General features: G+C 42.7%; 2 protein-coding genes across 11 annotated transcripts in view; both read left to right on the top strand.

The window, feature by feature from the left end:
* Window positions 1-472: 472 nt before the first annotated feature.
* aktip (akt interacting protein) lies at window positions 473-9,018 on the top strand. 4 transcript variants are annotated; one of them, XM_021607717.3, is made up of 11 exons: window positions 498-712; window positions 1,615-1,712; window positions 3,072-3,283; window positions 3,610-3,674; window positions 3,994-4,094; window positions 5,670-5,758; window positions 6,099-6,146; window positions 6,478-6,576; window positions 7,280-7,387; window positions 7,571-7,631; window positions 7,866-9,018. In XM_021607717.3, the coding sequence occupies exons 2-11, from the start codon at window positions 1,665-1,667 to the stop codon at window positions 7,971-7,973; spliced, it is 939 nt and encodes a 312-aa protein (XP_021463392.1). In that variant the 5' UTR covers window positions 498-712; window positions 1,615-1,664; the 3' UTR covers window positions 7,974-9,018. The 4 variants fall into 4 exon arrangements, with proteins under 4 accessions (XP_021463393.1, XP_021463392.1, XP_021463389.1 ...); XM_021607714.3 differs by having other exon boundaries at window positions 1,615-1,841; XM_021607718.3 differs by lacking the exon at window positions 6,099-6,146 and having other exon boundaries at window positions 473-712.
* A 1,370-nt stretch (window positions 9,019-10,388) lies between these two features.
* chd9 (chromodomain helicase DNA binding protein 9) overlaps window positions 10,389-23,093 on the top strand; it is a 140,631-nt gene continuing 127,926 nt past the window's right edge. For 6 of the 7 annotated variants that reach the window (XM_090238895.1, XM_090238892.1, XM_090238890.1 and 3 more), the window contains exon 1: window positions 10,389-10,503. The gene's annotated coding sequence lies outside the window, so the exon portion shown is untranslated. Of the gene's footprint in view, window positions 10,504-10,915; window positions 11,325-23,093 lie in introns of those variants that run through there. The other variant, XM_090238889.1, reaches the window with a different exon arrangement.

Here is a 23,093-nt window from a genome sequence, read left to right as displayed (position 1 = left end):
AAGTCCAGAAAATTCAGTCCACCATTCTCGTAAGTGTTCATTACAACAGTTTTCCTAATGTAATGGGTACAGTTTCTCCAAAGAAAGTTGAAAAGCATCTGGTCTATCTCCTTGCTTATTTTACAGTCAATGTATAAAGATGAACCATTTGTACATTAACCATTTGTACCAGTTACAACACTGTATATATATATATATATAATATGACATTTGTAATGTCTTTATTGTTTTGAAACTTCTGTATGTGTAATGTTTACTGTTCATTTTTATTGTTTATTTCACTTTTGTATATTATCTACCTCACTTGCTTTGGCAATGTTAACACATGTTTCCCATGCCAATATAGCCCCTTGAATTGAACTGAATAGAGCGCCTAGTTTCGACTAGTACCTGAATGCGGCATAACAGCATGACTTAAAAAGTGATAGAACGTCAGCGAATCATATTTCAGACACTTTATCCACGCTTTGTTAAAAGCCAATAGAAATATCCCTGGTGAATAGGAAACGCCCATCAAGAGCTCTTAGATTGATTTCCGGTGTCTGTGAGATTGCCTAGCTAGCCAGTTACACAAATAATTGCGGTGCACCTTTTTTTTTTGTTTTGACCAGTGGTGATTGTAACAACGTCCTTTAAAACGCACATTTTGAATTTGTTCACATAAATGGGCAAGTTTTGAACAGGAACTTGTTGGAATTTTCGTCCAGGAAAGGTAAGCTGGCAACTGGATACTAGCTAGCTACCGTTAGCTTTCAAGCTATGTAACGTTAGCTGGTTAGTTTGCAAGGTAGTATAACTGGTTCGTTTGCAAGGTGGTATAACTGGTTAGTTTGCTAAGTTTGTTGTGAATAACGTTCCTTTCATTCGTTTATCGAGTCGTAAAGTATGCCTTTTTCATGATGGAAAATATGCAACAATGCTAGATCCCATCGCAAATGAATATGTATACTTGATTTGTTATTGCAAACCTGGCGTTCAGATAACACACTGGACGTATCTTGTTAACGATCTAGCTAGCTTCTGTAACTATATATAGCTTAATTAACTAGCTGTGTGTTCAAAGTCATTTTGCATCATGAGTTGCCTGCGTAGAAACACGTGAACCAACACGGATACAATGTCAACATTGCTAGTTGGCATAGTAGTTAGCTAAGCAAAGATCTTAGTTTACTAACTTGTCAACTGCTGTAGCCAACCGCAATAACAATGCGCTTTGGTAATATGTGAATAAAATAATGAATCTAACTAGGCTAACATTCAACAACCATTAACACCAGTTTGGATTATTTCCCGGTGAGGTTTAAAGTGCTTGGCCTGGCAGAGACGTAACAGTTAGGCCTGTTTGACGTCATGACATGAATGCGGCACGTCTGTCTGAGCAGCAGCATGGTCCGTAGATCAGAGAGTCAGCAGCTGTCATTGAGTTCAGGTTGCCCCATTGTGTGTGTGCTGAACAGAGGGCCTCATCAGTCATTTGTTCTCATGTGGCTCAGTTGGTAGAGCATGGTGCTTTCAACGCCTGGGTTGTGGGTTCCATTTGTCATGGGAGACCAGTACAAAAATGGCCCTAAATGAATCAAAATGTGACGTTTGTTCTGTCAATTCTACCCCCAGTGACGCTAGCGAATGGCACAGGCAACACTTGTTGTGGGACGGACAATTTAATGAACCTGAACCCATTCTGGAGCATGTCTACCAATACTGGTCGTAAGGTAAGGGAGCGCTCTTCCTCTTCTGCACTGAAAGCCAACTTCTGTCAAGTTCACCCAACACACAAGCGAGCTGAAAGACAAAAAAACAGGATCTTCAGAAGTTCCCAAAGAGACCCCCACACATTGAAAGTAAGCCTAGTGTGGTCTGTCTCCCTAATATTTTCCCACAAAGACAGCATGGCTTCCTTGAAGCTTTGTGCATTTTACACCTGTTACCATCTGTCTTTAGTTTGAGAGTAATCTTGGAGGACTGGAATTGTGGCATGGGAATGTTTAACTTGTGGTATCCTCTAATAACCCATTAGGCCTACTCATGCCTTTTCGCAAACTCCTTGCCAGGGACACTCCTTTGCAATCTCATCCCGAAAGAGGACTGTTTCAGGGTCGCCTTTTACTACCTGATGCTCTGTAGTGCTGTGACGATACCATTATCGCAATATTTAAAAAATGAAGACACAAAGCCGACCGAACTCTTTGGTCCTTTAAGCTGCTGTATGTAAAATATTGACCAGAGCAATGGTGAACTTCTCAACTGTGCAGTGCATTTAGTTTTGTTTGCTAATTGCTAAGATTCAGTTGGGTGAAAAGCTGTTTGCCATGCATCTACTGTTTGTTATTGCCATTCTGTTGCCTATGTACCTCAATGACTTCGGCGAGAAAGGGAGGCACCAACTTCTAGTTTAGCATACAGGCGTCACATTGGAGAAGTAGCTCTGCCCCTAGTAACATAGGTGTGACTACTCTCTGTCTTGCCTTGTCAGATGAATGGTTCACTCATTGCTCTGTGCCTCAAAACATTAATACTTCTACAACGTGGTTTGTTTAATGGCACACTGTGTGAACCTGAATTCTTTCTGTAGTTGCCTTGAGGGTTTGTTGCTGAGGTGTTCTTTTGCTTACAGGCATCCCTCCTGCTGTGAACTAGCCTATCCTCCCCTGTGCTTCCCACTGAGCTAGCATTGGCAGGATATGATACAGGCTGTATTTAGGGATGCTCTCTCTCACCTCCTGTGGAACGAGGAGTTTGATGCCAGTCAACTCTATGAAACCTGAGAGGTCATCACCTCATGCCTACTTATTGCCCAGGGCTCAATATGTGCTCTCACTGCTGTCTGTTGTTTTGTAGTTTGACAACAGAGCTTTCCTCTCTCTATGCAGATAGATGTAACTAACAGACTTGCTTGAAATTACTAGTCTGCCTTGTCTCTTGTGATTCTGCAACATGATGAATAAAGTTTGGCAAAGGGGTTTCAAGCTAAACATACTCCCCTCCTTGTAATAATCAATGCTACCAGTTTGTATTTCCTTGACATATATATTGAGTTGTTAAATGCCTTTGTTCACTCTTCTGATGAGCAGAGATCTGATGGTGAGGAACAGAGTGGAGAGCAGCAGCAACAAAGAGCCAGTCCAGCCCGTCCTAGCTTTGGGAAGAAGCAGCTTCCCTCCATCCCCAAGAATGCAGTCCCCATCACCAAGCCTGCCTCTCCTGCCGCCACGGCCCAGTTGGCCAACGGAACACATGCCTCCTACGGTCCATTCTACCTGGAGTACTCGCTGCTGGCTGAGTTGTAAGTACTGGCCCCAGATCAGACTTTATTTTGGGTGGTGGATGTAGTAGACACACTGGCTCTGTTTGAATAGCTTTTAAAATGCGTCATTCCTCCCTCCTTTGCTAACGGTAATCACTGATCTTTGTGACTGGATAAGTGAAGGTAAGATTTGTTTTCACCAGTCCAACCATGTCAGACCTACCTGAAGGAAAGGAAGCATGCATCTTTGATATATTTGAACCACTTATGTAATTAATTTAGAGAAGCTGTTGACAAAACCACACAATTTCCATGTCTATTTTCTGCTGCATTGATTTAATTCCATGTTACCTTGTGACCCACAGCACTCTAGTGATCAAGCAAAAACTGCCTGGAATCTATGTGCAGCCATCCTACAAATCAGCATTGAGTAAGAGCCTAATTTTTATTTTTTATTTTTTTTATTTAACCTTTATTTAACTAGACAAGTCAGTTAAGAGCAAATTCTTATTTACAATGACGGCCAAACTCCGGGCGACGCTGGGGCCAGTTGTGCACTTGTGGGACTTCCAAATACGGCCGGATGTGATGCAGTTTGGATTCGAACCAGAGACTGCAGTGACACCTCTTGCACTGAGATGCAGTGCCTTTGACCGCTGTGCCACTCGGGAGCCCAAATCTGTCATCCTGTTTGACTGCATAATCTATACATAACCTTTACAAAATTAATGATTTTCTCTTCTGTCCAGTGTGGTTCGGGGTCATTTTCATCAGACATGGCTTGTACCAGGATGGAGTCTTCAAGTTCACTGTGTATATTCCAGATAACTATCCTGATGGTGAATGTCCTGTGAGTACTTTTGTGGACCTGCTGTAACACTACAACACAGCTGTTTACACAAAATAAAGCAATATCGTTGGCACATTTCAAAGGTTATTGTGTTCGGCATTTCCTGCTTTGGTGGCAAAGGCTGACACTGATTGGTTTGTGACTGTCATACATTGCATTTGGAAAGTATTCAGACCCCTTGACTTTTTCCACATTGTTGCGCTACAGCCTCATTCTAAAATATAAAAAAAAAAAAATCGTTTTTTTCCCTCATCAATACAAAACAGGTTTACATTTTTTTTGTGTGCAAATTGATTCAAAAATAAAACTATCACATTGACATAAGTAATCAGACCCTTTTCTCAATATTTTGTTGAAGTACCTTTGGCAGCGATTACAGCCTCAGTTCTTCCTGGGTGTGATGCTACAAGCTTCGTACACCTGTATTTGGGGAGTTTCTCCAATTCTCTGCAGATCCTCTCAAGCTTTGTCAGGTTTGATGGAGTGTCACTGCACAAATATTTTCAGGTCTCTCCAGAGATGCTCTGGCTGGGCCACACAAGGACAGAGACTTGTCCCGAAGCCACTCCTGTGTTGTCTTGGCTGTGTCATTGTCCTGTTGGAAGGTGAACCTTTGTCCCAATCTGAGGTCCTGAGCGCTCTGGAGCAGGCTTTCATCAAGGACCTCTGTACTTTGCTCTGTTCATCTTTCCCTCGATCCTGACTAGTTTCCCAGTCCCTGCCTCTGGAAAAACATCCCCACAGCATGTCTGCCACCACCATGCTTCAATGTAGGGATGGTATTGGCCAAGTGAAGAACGGTGCCTGGTTTCCTCCAGACATGATGCTTGACATTCAGGCCAAAAAGTTCAATCTTGATTTCAGCAGACCAGAAAAACTAATTGATGGAGCGCTGCAGAGATGGGAGAACCTTCCAGAAGGAAAACCATCTCCAGAGGAGCTCTGTCAGCTTGACCATCGGGTTCTTGGTAACCTCCCTGACCAAGGCCATTCTCCCCGATTTCCTGTTTGGCTGGGCGGCCATCTCCAGGAAGAGTCTTGGAACCACCCACCAAACTTCCATTTTAAGAATGGAGGTCACTGTTCTTGGGGACCTTCAATGCTGCAGACATTTTTTGCTACCCTTCCCCAGATCTATGCGTCGAAACAATCCTTTCTCTGAGCTCTACGGACAATTCCTTCGACCCCCCCCCCCATGGCTTGGTTTTTGCTCTGACGTCAACTGTGGGACCTTGTATAGACTGGTGTGTGCCTTTCGAAATCATGTTCAATCAATTTAATTTACTACAGGTGGACTCCAATGCGGTTGTGGAAAGCTCAATTTCGAGTGTCATAGCAAAGGGTCTGTAAAGGTATTTCTGTTTTATTTTTCTAAGCCTGTTTTCGCTTTTTCATTGAGGTATTGTGTGTAGTTATTTAATCAAGTTTAGATTAAGGCTAACGTAACAAAATGTGAAAAGTTAAGGGATTTGAATTATTTCTGAATGCACTGTATGGTGGTACATTGAAATGTGGTGTTTTAGTACTGTTAGAATATTGCATAAATACCATGTTCTCTCCTGTACCACCATTTAGAGAGTGGTGTTTGATATCCCAGTCTTCCACCCACTAGTGGACCCTGTTTCAGGAGAGCTTGATGTCAGGAGAGCCTTCACCAAGTGGAGGTCGGTACATGGCTTCTATGCCCAGATCATTACATCCAAATTAATGGGGGCGATTTGGAAATGGGTGTTTGTCTGGTACATGTGGCTTGATATTTTTCCCGTTAGTGTACTGTCTGCTCCACCATGTACTAGCCACTACTACACAGCCTTACACATCCCATGATAGGCTAAATGCAGTTACTACCTTTTTGATCTATGATGTTACTGCATCATGTTGTGATTGATATGTGTGATACAGTGCTGTCCCTGAGAGTTGAACTGTGTGGGGCTGTCTGTAGTGTGCCTTGGTTAGAACTGACATGCGTTACATCAAGGCCCCGTGTTTACTCTGCTGTTCCAGCTCTGTTCCTCATGGCCTGTTTCTTCAGCTGGACAGTGACACAGCCTTGTAAGGTCTTCTCCTCTTAAACCTCAGTCTCTATCAGCTGAAGGCGGATTTATAGGAGCTCGGCACTATACCTTTTAATGAATGGGGAAAGTTGTCCATGACATTCTCACTGGAAACCTGTTTGTCATTATGGTGTATATGTCACACTTTGGCTGTGCACTACTGGTGTTTGAGCAGTGCTACTGTTGGGTATTTCACTAGTCTGAGATGAACCTATGCACCATGGAATGCCTTTATGATACTTGTGTATTTACTGTGACTGGAGTTGTATTTGGTTTGCCATTATGTTGAGAGAATCATAAATGTCTCCTGTCTCCCTGTGGATATGAAGGCGTAATCACAACCACATCTGGCAAGTCCTGATGTATGCACGCACAGTGTTCTACAAGATCAACACTATGGAACCACTCAACCCAGAAGCTGCTGTGCTGTAAGTCTGTTACTGGTTCACTTTATCCTCACAGCCTTCCTTCTCTTCCTTCTGTACATGGAAACTGGGCCACGCATACGTATGTGACTTGGGTCTGTTTTATATAGGTCAACAAGCAAGCTAGTTGTGTTCCTATTGTGTACTGTAAAACTTAAATTAATAGCCCACACATGTATTTGCTTTAATCACTGAACCCAACCAGTGCTTATTAGAGACGGGCTTCTGTTTATTTGAGCCAGGTGTGTATTTCTTTAATGCACACAGCTTTTGCACAAAATGTTGACGACTACCACAATTAATTGTGACCAGTATAAACATAACAAATCTATCGCAGATCATGCACCTCCCGATTTGGCACTTCGGCACCATGGAGAGCTTGAATTTGACGTTTATTTTTGATGGCGAGCAATGTTTTTAATGCACATGACTGGGATTATCAGAGCTATGTCCATGGTAACTTCGTAAACAATGAATTTAGACCCATTGTTTATTTGCTGAAATGTGTGCCGATGCCCAGCTACTAAAAGGGACAGGCGGCTGTTTGAGACTCTCTGTTTAATTGAAATGTTGAGGTATTCTGTTAGGAGTAAAAAAAAATATTAATTCCCTGCGCTAATTAATTAGATTGGCCAGGTGGGGGCAATGATCACTCCACACTGTATTTACTGGCGAATTGTTTGTGTAATCATACTGTTTTTTTCAGGTACGACAAGGATGTGCAGTTGTTTAAAAGCAAGGTGATAGACAGCGTCAAACTATGCAACAGTCACCTCTTCGACCAGCCCAAGATGGACGATCCTTATGCAATAAGGTTGGTAGTAGGAAATGCTCCTCATTCCTGGAATTCCATTACTCATTCTCATAGCTCACGAACAATCTGAACATTCAGTCTTTAATTATTTTTTTTAAACAAACCTGCAGTATATGAAAGGAGATGCAATAAATGGTTGAGAATTTTGTTTCCTTTTGGGGGTTTTTGTGCTTAATTTTCCAGTTTCTCTTCATGGAACCCAGCAATCCACGACGAGGCGAAGGAACGGATGTTCTCACACAAAGTGAGTTTTCTAAACTCCGGCAGTGTGCTTTTCAGACTAATGTAAAAGGACACAGCTCTGAGTCTGTCTGCTATGGCCCAAGGAGTCAGGTTCCCTCTGAGCTCACTCTCCCAAAAGAGGCTTGTTTTACCCCAATGAGAACCAGCAGGGCTGTGATTGGTGAAGCTGTGTGAGCTGCCATTTGTTTCCATGGTGCTAGCTGACCAGTGTGGTAATGCGTGTCTGTTATTCTAGAGACGGCCTGAGGATCACCAGAAGGGGCTGCAGGTGTCAGGACTGTCTTGGGTGAAGCCCGGATCCACACAACCCTTCAGCAAAGATGACAACCCTCCCCAGAGCTGAGCTGAACCTGCAGTCCTAGTCAGCAGCCACTAGAGGAAGATGCAGAGCAGAATGCCATGCCACAGACTAGCTTCAGCAGCCGTTCAGTCGTGTGAATAGGAACTGAACAAGTTGAATGGACTTAATTTTACGTTGCAACACTTGCGCTCAGCTTTAAAAGCATTATAGGCATCTTGTGCTCAAACAGCTATAGAACTAAAAGTGTATATTATGTAAGTAAATCAACAATGATAACTGGTTGTCTTAGTAACACAGACGACAATGCAATCAGAGCTTTTCCCTTTATTTTCCTCTCTGCTCTTTGCACATGCTTGGGTTTGGTCTATGAAGATAACCACTCAAAGCTGGTTGAAAGGTGAGAATAAAAATCAGCATTAATTATAGGTATACTGTATGGGTGGACTATGGATTCGACTGCTTATTAAGGTGGGCTCAGGACAGTTATTGTTTATTATTGGGACTGACAATGGACTCTGACCTTGGGTGTTCTTTTTCCCCCAAACATATTTGACTGAAATCAAATTAGAGCAACACTACATTTTTGGGGCGAGGGAAATGTGCGTTCTTTTGGATTACGGGTTAGTGTCTTATATTTCTCTTTACTGTGTAAACTATAGGTAAGATGGATAATATATATTGCAGACTGAGCAGCAGGCAAGTGTGGTTTTAATTAATATGCTAAGTTAAATAATCATATCCATCTTTACGTTGCTTTTAATTCATTTTGAATGTTCTATTTACCCTTATTGAGCTGATTTAAAGGTTTGTGTAAATATAAAAAATGTCTATGGGAATGGCAGCCCTCCACAGAGAACATTGTTTTGCTCAAAGCTGTTGGATACTTGGCACAATTTATATAGCTGTGAAATTATGTAAACACATGCTGCCGTCTGGACTGTTGAATTTGGCAAAACAATGTGTACTATACTTCTCATTTTGCCTTTCTTATATGGAACACAAACCTCAGTCAACAGTTTGTGCTGTATAGGTAATGAGTTTCGAACGCTTTTCTTTGAAAGGAAATAAACACGACAATGCATACCAATGACTGTGTATATATATATATTTTTTTTTATTTAACCCTTTAACTAGGCAAGTCTGTAAATAAGAATTGGTTCTTAACTATGATGGCCAAACCTGGGACGACGCTGGGCCAATTGTACGCTGTCCTATGGTACAACCTGGAATCGAACCAGGGTGTCTAGTGACGCCTCAAGCACAGATGTAGTGCCTTAGACTGCTGCGATGTACATGTATGTTGTGATTTAGGTTTGAGCTAAGCACTGTTTTCATTGGACTAGCTGTGGCGATCTAAGTAACCTTTATTAATCACATAAGGGTGTGGGTCATGTTGGATTTCCTCACTGAGTGATTTAAACGGTAGATGGGTTACTTATAGACCAGGGGTATTCAACTCTTAAAGGCACTGAATGGTCAATCTGATGTCTGCATTGGTCATGTAGCATTTATGGTGATATGCCTCTTCAGAAGCCAGGGCATTCATACATCCAGAGCTGATGTCAAGGAAGCGAGTTGTATTTAATACGGTCAACCGATCATGTCAATGCGGTACTATATGGAGCCCACTTCATTGTTACATTTGAGCCGCAGGGCAATGTGGTACAGAGCTCCGCAAATGCGTCACACCATCCACACCAGCGCCTTCAACCACATTTTCAGATCAAGCATACGTTTGCTCTAAGTAAATTAACTGGAGAGGTTGATAACCAGGGGTGAACATACTAACGATGTTAGTGTTGAAAAATGAACTGACACGTTTGCTAAGACACAATTTATGCTTCATCTAAAAATGTGTTTGGAGGGTGACGCAATTCGAGGCCAACAGAGGCACGCAGAGGCCAAAAAAGTTGATTAACTTTCCCCAGTAATTCTTTCAGAATTAATGCATGTGCTTTGATTTTACTTTCAGATTAATAAAAAGGAGCGCATGTGTGAAAAATCTGGTTGGATCTCATAGATTTTAGAAAACCTTTTCACTATTTCTGGTCTCATGCTGTCATGCATAGATTTACGGTTCCACGTCAAGACCATAGTGACTTGGTTTAGCAGTACCGTCAAGAGCCATTGGGGGTCACCACACACTAACGACAGGTTGCCATGTTTTTTTTCTCACTATCTCGCCCTTCAGAGTCAACATTACTATCCGGGAGGCTACAGGTTTGTGTAATCAAAGTAAAACCTCCGCGGATTGGCTTCAACCCTACCGCGGCCATCTTGTGTGTCATGCCTTTATAACCAATTTAGTCTAATATTTCTTATTTTATTTTACATATGATGAGTTATTGTGACAAATTTGAATATGACATTTTGTCCATGTGGAACCGGCTCCAAATGTAATCTGAGATTATAAAAATTGAACGAGTCCTCAACTGTCCAATCAGAGAGCAAGTAACTGATATGCAAATTATGTCATCATCGATTCGTCACGCCAGCAGCAGTAGAACCGCCTGTGGTCAACTAGTTAACTTCGCTCTTATAATTTTCAGTCAACGGATTTTGCTTCACTTCGGTAAGTAATAAAATAATTTTCTCGTCATAAATAGAAAGTATTGGCTCCACACAGAGCTTTTAACTCTGGGAGCAAACTGTAATTCTAATGACTGAGAGACAGTGACGCTCAGCTGTGTCACTAACGTTACCTTAGCAGTGGGAATCCCGGTCTGAAAAGCGCCCAACTAGCTACAATATCAATCAAATGGCTCGCGGAACGTTGTAAGTTATACCATTTCCATAGTGGTTTCTCAGAGTTCGAAATATTGCGCTCGTGTTACTAAAGTTATTGACGGCGCTTCGTTATGGTGGTCCTGAACTGACAGCGACCCGGTGTGAGGGTACGAGCCTCGAGCCAGCTCAGCATCGTTAACCATGAATGTGGTAGAAGGTAAAGTGATATAAATCGGGAGTCTCAACGAAACTCGATCGGGTCCATCAACAGCTGGTTTGATTGTCTGTGGTCAATCTATTGTATTGTTCCTAATGAATGACTGTCGACCCCCATCCCTCCTCTCCTACTCATCAGAGGCGTCACGACACCACTGAAGTCGAGAGGAGAGGGGCTTGGATGAAAGACAAGTGGATGAAAGACACGTGTACGATTCGAGTCTCGAGAAGAACAGATGGTGGGAAAAATCCCTAAGGCTTGGCACCTGTCTTTCAGATTCAGAAAGTTAAGATTCAGCTAATTTCTCTAACTAGGTAGCTAGCTACCTGTTGTGACAGGGAAACACATCGAGTGCCAAGCAGCCTTTTACTAGGAGGTGCAGCAAGGCTATTGTGAAGATTCGATGCTCAGATAGCCACGAGCCATAGCTGCACTCAGAGGATGCTGAGGTTAGTGGCCATTACAGACTGGCTTCTTTCTACCATGGGTTCATTGTTACAGATTCTCGCTGTGCCACACAAACCAGGTGTGGTTAATTGAGGGATTCTAGAACCTATTCTAAAGTAAAATTCAACAATGCAATACGATACTTATTAACCTTTCTTACTTCGTAATAATACCGAAATTCTTGGGATTATTCCTATTTCGCGTCATTACAAACTAGTGTAATCAGCAGACAGTTGATTAAAGCCGATTGATGATCATCATGGATGTCCGTTGCACGTAGATGTAGTGTTGTGCAAATAATATTTTGATTCCTGAATCCATGGAGTTGGATCGTCGACAGACGACGGGTTTGTGAGTTTGGACAGTTTGATGCTACATTGTTTCTGTCTCTATTTCGTTGTTGTTGTGGCTGCACTTGTTATCTGTATTTTTTTGTTTAGGGTGCTTAGATAAGTCACCAGGACTCTGAAATTGACAACGCCTATTTGTTTGTTGTGTATAGTGGGTTGGCGATATCATGCTACTTGAGGCAAAGAGGCATAGACTCATGGTAAACAAAGAAAGAAGCAAGCAGCTTGCAGAGGTAGCTAGCCCACTGGGCACAGACTTCAATTCAACGTCTATTCCACGTTGGTTCAACGTAATTTAATTGAAATGACGTGTAAACAACGTTGATTCAACCAATGTGTGACCAGCTGGAGACTAAATGTAAGCAGGAAGCGCAGCACAAACACAAATGCATTTATATTGCACTGACTGTGATAGAACCTGTTGAATGTGCTCTGGAATCAAATCAAATGTATTTATATAGCCCTTCTTACATCAGCTGATATCTCAAAGTGCTGTACAGAAACCCAGCCTAAAACCCCAAACGGCAAGCAATGCAGGTGTAGAAGCACAGTGGCTATGCAAAACTCCATAGAAAGGCCAACATTTAGGAAGAAACTTAGAGGAATGGCCTTGATCAGTTTTCTTGGAGAGTTAATTAATCTCCATTGTCCAATTATGCTTTTTTAACAAAAGAAAAGTTGATTCAGGTGGGGGTCTTTTGTTATTGGTGAACCGGTTATTACCCAATACTTTGAGGGTAGAGCCTACAGATAAACCAGCCAAACAAATAGTCGACATTCGATTTGGCTATGAATTATGTTTTACATTTTAAAGTGGGTTTCACTGTAGCTAAAACTTAACTCCAGAGATTAACTAGAGCTGGTTTCACTGCAGATCTGGGTTCAACGTCAATTTATAAAGACTTTCTAGACAGCATAAAGTCTTCATAAGAACTACAGAGATGCTTCACAAACCTAGCATTTATAAGCAAAGTCATAGCCTACCTACTACATGCAATAAAAAAAAAAAAAATCAAACTAGATCCTGAAGATTCTGGTCTTGATGAGAATAAAAATAAAATAAATGTCTCGATGTTCCCTTCTGCACTGTTCAATCAATCTAGTAAATATGGAGGAAGAGTTAAGATCGATTGTCTCCTTGTTAATTGAAGGGAAGTCGTGTCACAGACTCTCTCTTCCATTTCCCCTGAAAACCGGAATTTACGGTTGTTGGCATCTCTGCTAAAGCTACACCTAATGGTAGTGCTGAGCGATTAAGCAAAATAACTGATTGACAGACGTTGGTTCATTGCATTTAAAAAAAAAATATTATTCGGTGAGATTAATGCGCACATTGCAGTTTCTCTAGAGATAAATCAGTTCTAGCCTGAACTGTTCAATGTAGTAGGGAGTTGTTGTTTCCAACAGGCCAATATTCTACATAGTTTAGTGCATAAAATGTGGTAATTAACTACAGTGACCATAATCCATTGTGCATCTACTAGTCCGGTCTGTGTTTCTTTCACGCCAGCTACTGTAGACAGAAGAATGCACAATCGTGAGGTGATATAGAGAGCAGCTGTTGCTTTGTGCAGTATCTCTACCTGAAAATACATGATCAAAATGATTGATAGTTGGTGTTCAGCAGTCATAAAGTATGTCTTATTTACTTTGAAAAACTACAAAATAGTGATTTTGTCAGACAGCATAGGTTGCAGCTCTATAGAGATGAGATGATGATTTGGAGTAAAATAAAAAAGTCATCAAATAAAACATGTAATATACACAATAAGCAAAACAATTTTGTAAAGCAATGTGAATAAATTATGGATCGCCGTTTGGGTTTTTGCGTCATAAGATTTTAATTTGACACGTCAAATAAAACAATTCTATTATAGAATGTTGTGTGTGCTGAATTTGCACGTGCAAGCCAAGCGCCACCATTACTGTCAAAGCTGTACAATACTGCATTGGTAATAAGGCATTATTTGTTTGACCGAATGAGAAAATATCTGTGTGAGCATTTGAAATTAGATCAGAATCAAACGAGCAGGATCAAAAATGTTTGCAAATACAGTGGAAGTCGGAAGTTTACATACACTTAGTTTGGAGTCATTAAAACTAGTTTTTCAACCACTCCACAAATTTCTTGTTAACAAACTATAGTTTTGGCAAGTCGGTGAGGACATCTACTTCGTGAATGACACAAGTAATTTTTCCAACAATTGTTTACAGACAGATTAATTCACTGTATCACAATTCTAGTGGGTCAGAAGTTTACTTACACTAAGTTGACTGTGCCTTTAAACAGCTTGGAAAATTCCAGAAAATTATGTCATGGCTTTAGAAGCTTCTGATAGGCTAATTGACATAATTTCAGTCAATTGGAGGTGTACCTGTGGATGTATTTCAAGGCCTACCTTCAAACTCAGTGCCTCTTTGCTTGACATCATGGGAAAATCAAAAGAAATCGGCCAAAACCTCAGAAGAAAAATTGTAGAACTCCACAAGTCTCGGTTCATCCTTGGGAGCAATTTCCAAACGCCTGAAGGTACCACGTTCATCTGTACAAACAACAGTACTCAAGTATAAACACCATGGGACCACGCTGCCGCCATACCGCTCTGTCTCCTAGAGATGAACGTATTTGGTGCGAAAAGTGCAAATCAATCCCAGAACAACAGCAAAGGACCATGTGAAGATGCTGGAGGAAACGGGTACAAAAGTATCTATATCCACAGTAAAACGAGTCCTATATCGACATAACCTGAGAGGCCACTCAGCAAGGAAGAAGCCACTGCTCCAAAACCGCCATAAACAAGCCAGACTATGGTTCGCAAGTGCACATGGGGACAAAGATCGTACTTTTTGGAGAAATGTCCTCTGGGATCTGATGAAAAAAAATAGAACTGTTTGGCCATAATGACCATCGTTATGTATGGAGGAAAAAGGGGGATGCTTGCAAGGCGAAGAACACCATCCCAACCATGAATCACGAGGGTGGCAGTGTCTTGTTGTGGGGATGCTTTGCTGCAGGAGGGACTGGTGCACTTCACAAAATAGATGGCATCATGAGGTAGGAAAATTGTGGATATATTGAAGTCAGTTACACCAGCTCTGTCAGGAGGAATGGACCAAAATTCACCCAACTTATTGTGGGAAGTTTGTGGAAGGCTACCCAAAACGTTTGACCCAAGTTAAACATTTTAAAGGCAATGCTACCAAATACTAATTAAGTGTATGTAAACTTCTGACCCATTGGGAATGTGATGAAAGAAATAAAAGCTGAAATAAATATTTCTCTACTATTATTCTGACATTTCAAATTCTTAAAATAAAGTGGTGATCCTAACTGACCGTAGACAGGTAATTTGTACATGGATTAAATGGCTGGAAATGTGAAAAACTGAGTTTAAATGTATTTGGCTAAGGCGTTTGTAAACTTTAGACTTCAACTGTTTCTTAGATACAGAAGTTATTAGCAACTTCTGGGTTAGCTAGCTAGCTTTAGCTTGGTACCTAGCTAGCACCAATCTAACCAGCCTGAAAACAATGACCAGTAGAAACTGCAGTCATTTTCAATATTCTTAACAATGATTAAGGAATCCTTGTTGTTCTCCTATTGAAATAAGTAGCTGGCCAGCTACCAAACCCTGTTGCCCAAAACTAAAGTTATAAGCAGCCTGCTAGCTTCATCTGTTAGCGTTGTACATTGTCACAAGTTATCTAATTCGCTTGAGCAGGCAGACAGGTCTGACTGACAGCTACATTTATTCTCTAACCTGTTGTCTCTCTTTATGCCTAAAGCATTTAGCCTACAGTATCCAACCATGCCTTGACCTCCATTGTTACTTGTATTTGATCAAATCAAAGTGTATTTGTCACATGCGCTGAATACAACTTTACAGTGAATTAAAAAAAAAAAAAAAATTATTTCACCTTTATTTAACCAGGTAGGCTAGTTGAGAACAAGTTCTCATTTACAACTGCGACCTGGCCAAGATAAAGCATAGCAGTGTGAACAGACAACAACACAGAGTAAACATGGAGTAAACAAGTCAATTACACAGTAGAAAAAAATTGTCTATATACATTCTGTGCAAAAGGCATGAGGAGGTAGGCAAATAATTACAATTTAGCAGATTAACACTGGAGTTATAAATGATCAGATGGTCATGTGTAGGTAGAGATACTGGTGTGCAAAAGAGCAGAAAAGTAAATAAATAAAAACAGTATGGGGATGAGGTAGGTAAATTGGGTGGGCTATTTGCGATGGACTATGTACAGCTGCAGTGATCGGTTAGCTGCTCAGATAGCAGATGTTTAAAGTTGGTGAGGGAGATAAAAGTCTCCAACTTCAACGATTTTTGCAATTCGTTCCAGTCACAGGCAGCAGAGAACTGGAAGGAATGGCGGCCGAATGAGGTGTTGGCTTTAGGGATGATCAGTGAGATACACCTGCTGGAGCACGTGCTACGGGTGGGTGTTGCCATCGTGACCAGTGAACTGAGATAAGGCGGAGCTTTACCTAGCATGGACTTGTAGATGACCTGGTGCCAGTGGGTCTGGCGACGAATATGTAGCGAGGGCCAGCCGACTAGAGCATACAGGTCACAGTGGTGGGCGGTATAAGGTGCTTTAGTAACAAAACGGATGGCACTGTGATAAACTGCATCCAGTTTGCTGAGTAGAGTATTGGAAGCTATTTTGTAGATGACATCGCCAAAGTCGAGGATCGGTAGGATAGTCAGTTTTGCTAGGGTAAGTTTGGCGGCGTGAGTGAAGGAGGCTTTGTTGCGAAATAGAAAGCCGATTTTAGATTTTATTTTGGATTGGAGATGTTTGATATGAGTCTGGAAGGAGAGTTTACGGTCTAGCCAGACACCTAGGTACTTATAGATGTCCACCTATTCTAGGTCGGAACCATCCAGGGTGGTGATGCTTGTCGGGCGTGCGGGTGCAGGCAGCGAACAGTTGAAAAGCATGCATTTGGTTTTACTAGCGTTTAAGAGCAGTTGGAGGCCACGGAAGGAGTGCTGTATGGCATTGAAGCTCGTTTGGAGGTTAGATATCACAGTCCAAGGAAGGGCCAGAAGTATACAGAATGGTGTTGTCTGCGTAGAGGTGGATCAGGGAATCGCCCGCAGCAAGAGCAACATCATTGATATACACAGAGAAAAGAGTCGGCCCGAGAATTGAACCCTGTGGCACCCCCATAGAGACTGCCAGAGGACCGGACAACATGCCCTCCGATTTGACACACTGAACTCTGTCTGCAAAGTAGTTGGTGAACCAGGCAAGGCTGTCATTCGAAAAACCGAGGCTACTGAGTCTGCCGATAAGAATATGGTGATTGACAGAGTCGAAAGCCTTGGCCAGGTCGATGAAGACGGCTGCACAGTACTGTCTTTTTTTGATGGTGGTTATGATATCGTTTAGTACCTTGAGCGTGGCTGAGGTGCACCCGTGACCGGCTCGGAAACCAGATTGCACAGCGGAGAAGGTACGGTGGGATTCGAGATGGTCAGTGATCTGTTTGTTGACTTGGCTTTCGAAGACCTTAGATATAGGCAGGGCAGGATGGATATAGATCTGTAATTTGGGTAAAGGAGAAGCTGGGGAGGCTGGGGGCGAGTAGCTGCGGGGGGAGGGGGGGGCGGAGCTGTTGGCCGAGGTTGGAGTAGCCAGGAGGAAGGCATGGCCAGCCGTTGAGAAATGCTTGTTGAAGTTTTCGATTATCATGGATTTATCGGTGGTGACCGTGTTACTTAGCCTCAGTGCAGTGGGCAGCTGGGAGGAGGTGCCCTTGTTTTCCATGGACTTTACATTGTCCCAGAACTTTTTGGAGTACGAGCTACAGGATGCAAATTTCTGCTTGAAAAAGCTGGCCTGGACCTGGACCTGGAAAGTATGACATTACTTTGCAGGCTATCTCTGCAGTAGACTGCAACTCCTCCCCCTTTGGCAGTTCTATCTTGACAGAAAATGTTATAGTTGGGTATGGAAATCTGAGAATTTTTGGTGGCCTTCCTAAGCCAGGATTCAGACACAGCAAGGACATCAGGGTTGGCAGAGTGTGCTAAAGTAGTGAGTAAAAGAAACTTAGGGAGGAGGCTTCTGATGTTGACATGCATGAAACCAAGGCTTTTTCAATCACAGAAGTCAACAAATGAGGGTGCCTGGGGACATGCAGGGCCTGGGTTTACCTCCACATCACCCGCGGAACAGAGGAGGAGTAGTATGAGGGTGCGGCTAAAGGCTATCAAAACTGGTCGCCTAGAGCGTTGGGGACAAAGAATAAAAGGAGCAGATTTCTGGGTGTGGTAAAGTATATTCAGGGCATAATGCGCAGACAGGGGTATGGGGACAGCGGAGGTAAGGCCAGGCACTGGGTGATGATATGAGAGGTTGTATCTCTGGACATGCTGGTTGTAATGGGTGAGGTCACCGCATGTGTGGGAGGTGGGACAAAGGAGGTATCAGAGGTATGAAGAGTGGAACTAGGGGCTCCATTGTAAACTAAAACAATGATAACTAATCTGAACAACAGTATACAAGGCATATTGACATTTGAGAGAGACATACAGCGAGGCAAAGTAATCGCAGGTGTTGATTGGGAGAGCTAGCTAAAACAACAGGTGAGACAACAACAGCTAATCAGCTAACACAACAACAGCAGGTAAAATGGCGATGACTAGGCAGAGAGGGTCGGATTAATTACACACAGAGCCTGAGTTCGCGGCTGGGGCCGACAGATTAAAAAAAACAAAACAGAATGGATTACCGTGATTAATGGACAGTCCAGCAGGCATCAGCTATGTAGCCAAGTGATCATAGTGTCCAGGGGGAATTTAGTTTGCTAGCCGGGAGATGTGCCTGGCTCACGGCTAACTGGTGCTAGCTTCGTGGCAGTGGCATTAGCCACTATATCCAATCAGTAGCAGCGGTGATCCGGTGCCAAGGTCCAGAGTTTACAGCAAGGATTCGGTGGAGTATTGGGCTCTAGCTGTGTATGAGTGGAGTTCGGGTGAACAGCTGAGTAGGCCGGGAGGTGTGCCTCAGGGATAGCTTCGGTACTGGGTACTATGCGCTAGCTAGCTGCAAGCTGTGAGCTAGCTAGCTGCAAGCTAACTGTGAAGATCAGAAGTAGTGGTCCAGGGATTACGGTAGGAATCCGGCGTTGTTGTGGAGAGACAGTCTGATACTGGTAGACTAGCGAGTATTATCCAGACTAAAAACAGGGCTGGTATCTGTGCAAAAGGTAAAAGCCGCTAGCAGTGGCTAACAATGACTTAAATAGCTTGTAGCTAATTAGCTGGTTAGCTTCTGGAGGTTCTTGAATGTGTTCTAAAATTTTAAATAATATCGATTCCGTATCACATTGGGTGAGGCAGGTTACCGGAAGGTATAATTGAAATAAAAATCGAAAAGAGATTGAAAATAAATTGAATTATATATACAAAAAATACAAAAAATACAAAAGTACACGAGAGGACAAACAAACATGTCTTCACTGCTACGCCATCTTGGTGGGAAGAAATGCTTACTTACAGGATCTAACCAATAGTGCAAAAAAAGGTGTGTGTGTGTGTAGGTAAGTAAAGAAATAAAACAACAGTAAAAAAAAATACATTTGAAAATAAGAGTAGCAAGGCTATATACAGACACCGGTTAGTCAGGCTTATTGAGGTAGTATGTACATGTAGGTATCGTTAAAGTGACTATGCATATATGATGAACAGAGAGTAGCAGTAGCGTAAAAAGAGGGGTTGGCGGGTGGAGGGACACAATGCAGATAGCCCCTATAGCCAATGTGCGGGAGCACTGGTTGGTCGGGCCAATTGAGGTAGTATGTACTTGAATGAATAGTTAAAGTGACTATCCATATAAGATAAACAGAGAGTAGTGGCAGCGTAAAAGAGGGGTTGGGGGGGTGGCACACAATGCAAATATCCAGGTAACCATTCGGTTACCTGTTCAGGAGTCTTATGGCTTGGGGGTAAAAACTGTTGAGAAGCCATTTTGACCTGGACTTGGCACTCTGGTACCGCTTGCCATGCGGTATTAGAGAGAACAGTCTATGACTGGGGTGGCTGGGGTCTTTGACAATTGTTAGGGCCTTCCTCTGACACCGAATGGTGTAGAGGTCCAGGATGGCAGGCAGCTTTGCCCCAGTGATGTACTGGGCCATACGCACTAGCCTCTGAAGTGCCTTGCGGTCAGAGGCCGAGCAATTGCCGTACCAGGCAGTGATGCAACCGGTTAGGATGCTCTCGATGTTGCAGCTGGAGAACCTTTTGAGGATCTCAGGACCCATGCCAAATCATTTTAGTTTCCTGAGGGGGAATAGGCTTTGTTGTGCCCTCTTCACGACTGTCTTGGTGTGTTTTGACCATTCTAGTTTGTCGTTGATGTGGACACCAAGGAATTTGAAGCTCTCAACCTGCTCCACTACAGCCCCGTCGATGAGAATGGGGACGTGCTCGGTGATCCTTTTCCTGTAGTTCACAATCATCTCCTTAGTCTTGGTTACGTTGAGGGATAGGTTGTTATTCTGGCACCACCCGGCCATGTCTCTGACCACCTCCCTATAGGCTGTCTCGTCATTGTTGGTGATTAGGCCTACCACTGTTGTCGTCTGCAAACTTAATGATGGTGTTGGAGTCGTGCCTGGCCATGCAGTCGTGGGTGAACAGGGAGTACAGGAGAGGACTGAGCACGCACCCCTGGGGAGCTCCAGTGTTGAGGATCAGCGTGGCAGATGTGTTGCTACCTACCCTCACCACCTGGGGGCGGCCCGTCAGGAAGTCCAGGATCCAGTTGCAGAGGGAGGTGTTTAGTCCCAGGTTCCTTAGCTTAGTGATGAGCTCTGAGGATACTATGATGTTGAACGCTGAACTGTAGTCAATGAATAGCATTCTCACATAGTGTTCCTTTTGTCCAGGTGGGAAAGGGCAGTGTGGAGTGCAATAGAGATTGCATCATCTGTGGATCTGTTTGGGCGGTATGCAAATTGGAGTGGGTCTAGGGTTTCTGGAATAATGGTGTTGATGTGAGCCATTACCAGCCTTTCAAAGCACTTCATGGCTATGGACATGAGTGCTACGGGTCTGTAGTCATTTAGGTAGGTTGCCTTTTTGTTCTTGGGCACAGGGACTATGGTAGTCTGCTTGAATTATGTTGGTATTACAGACTCAATCAGGGACATGTTGAAAATGTCAGTGAAGACACCTGCCAGTTGGTCATCACATGCCCGGAGCACACGTCCTGGAAATCTGTCTAGCCCCTCAGCCTTGTGTATGTTGACCTGTTTAAAGGTCTTACTCGCATCAGCTACAGAGAGAGTAATCACACAGTCGTCCGGAACAGCTAATACTCTCAAGCATGCCTCAGTGTTGCTTGCCTCGAAGCGAGGATATAAGTGATTTAGATCGTCTGGTAGGCTCGTGTCACTGGGCAGCTCGCGGCTGTGCTTCCCTTTATAGTCTGTAATAGTTTGCAAGCCCTTCCACATCCGACGAGCGTTGGGGCCGGTGTAGTATGATTCAATTTTAGCCCTGTATTGACGCTTTGCCTGTTTGATGGTTCATCGCAGGGCATAGTGGGATTTCTTGTAAGGTTCCGGGTTAGAGTCCCGCACCTTGAAAGCCGCAGCTCTACCCTTTAGCTCAGTGCGAATGTTGCCTGTCATCCATGGCTTCTGTTTGGGGTATGTACGCACAGTCACTGTGGGGACGACGTCCTCAATGCACTTATTAATAAAGCCATTGACTGATGTGGTGTATTCCTCAATGTTATCGGAAGAATCCCGGAACATGTTCCAGTCTGTGATAGCAAAACAGTCCTGTAGTTTAGCATCTGCTTCATCTGACCATTTTTTTATAGACCGAGTCACTGGTGCTTCCTGTTTTAATATTTGCTTGTAAGCAGGAATCAGGAGGATAGAGTTGTGGTCGGATTTACCAAATGGAGGGCGAGGGAGAGCTTTGTTCGCGTCTCTGTGTGTGGAGTACGGGTGATCTAGAATTTTTTTCCCTCTGGTTGCACATTTAACATGTTGATAGAGATTTGGTTGAATTGATTTAAGTTTCCCTACATCAACACCCGCTGAATTGGATCATTTTCATCAACACCCGCTGAATTGCAGCGCGCCAAATTCAAATTAAATTACTAAAAATATTTAATTCTCATGAAATCAGAAGTGCAATATAGCAAAACACAGCTTAGCTTGTTGTTAATCCACCTGGGGTGTCAGATTTCAATACAGCTTTTCGACGAAAGCATAACAAGCGTTTATGTAAGAACATCTCTCTCAGTAGACAAAATATTACAAACAGCTAGCAGCCAAGTAGATTGGTCACGAAAGTTAGAAAAGCATTAAATTAAATCTCTTACCTTTGACGATCTTCAGATGTTTGCATTCACGAGACTCCCAGTTACACAATAAATGTTTATTTTGTTCCAAGAATATTATTTTTATATCCAAAATACCTCCATTTGTTTGGCGCGTTATATTCAGAAATCCACAGGCTCGAGCAGTCACTACATCGCAGACGAAAATTCCAAATAGTATCCATAATGTCCACAGAAACATGTAAAAATGTTTTTTATAATCAACCCTCAGGTTGTTTTTAAAATATATAATCAATAAAATATCAACTGGGACTGTAGCTTTTCAATAGGAGAGGGAGAGACAATGGCTGCCCCACTCTGTTGAGCAAGCAAAACTCTGCGAACACCCAGTTATCCACTGATAGTGATCTTTCTCGCTAATTTTTCAAAATCAAAGCCTGAAACTATGTCTAAAGACTGTTGACACCTTGAGGAAAACACAGGAAAAGGAATCTGGTTGATATCCATTTAAATGGAGGCAAGGCATCCAATGGAACAGAGAGTTTTCAGGAAAAACAGCACTTCCTTGTTGGATTTTCCTCAGGTTTTTGACTGCAATATCAGTTCTGTTATACTCACAGATAATATTTTGACAGTTTTGGAAACGTTAGAGTGTTTTCTATCCTAATCTGACAATTATATGCATATTCTAGTTTCTGGACCTGAGAAATAGGCAGTTTCAAATGTTTTTTAGCCAAAAACGAAAATCCTGCCCCCTGCACTCAAGAAGTTAAAGTCTCCGGCCACTAGGAGCGCCGCCTCTGGGTGAGTGGTTTCCTGTTTGCTTATTTCCTTATACAGCTGACTGAGTGCGGTCTTAGTGCCATCATCTGTTTGTGGTGGTAAATAAACAGCCACGAAAAGTTTAGCTGAGAATGAGAACTCTCTAGGCAAGTAGGCCTGCAATTTATCACAATATACTATCTTCAGGCGAGCAAAATCTTCCTTAGATTTTGTGCACCAGCTGTTGTTTACAAATATGCACAGACCCCCCCCTCGTCTCGTTGTTATATCCTGCCGGTGCAGCATGTATCCCGCTAGCTGAATATC

The sequence above is a fragment of the Oncorhynchus mykiss genome, chromosome 6, assembly GCF_057628025.1.
Source record: "Oncorhynchus mykiss isolate SJ-2025 chromosome 6, ASM5762802v1, whole genome shotgun sequence".
Taxonomy (NCBI): Eukaryota; Metazoa; Chordata; class Actinopteri; order Salmoniformes; family Salmonidae; genus Oncorhynchus; species Oncorhynchus mykiss.
This window is presented reverse-complemented; position numbering and strand designations above follow the sequence as displayed.

Bases quoted from the DNA above. Each gene is read 5' to 3' on its own strand.
- aktip (XM_021607714.3), top strand. From the start codon at position 1,665: ATGAACCTGAACCCATTCTGGAGCATGTCTACCAATACTGGTCGTAAG. The intron at 3,675-3,993 runs GTAAGAGCCTAA...TCTTCTGTCCAG, and splicing joins ATCCTACAAATCAGCATTGA to TGTGGTTCGGGGTCATTTTC. The intron at 6,147-6,477 runs GTAAGGTCTTCT...GTGGATATGAAG, and splicing joins CTGGACAGTGACACAGCCTT to GCGTAATCACAACCACATCT.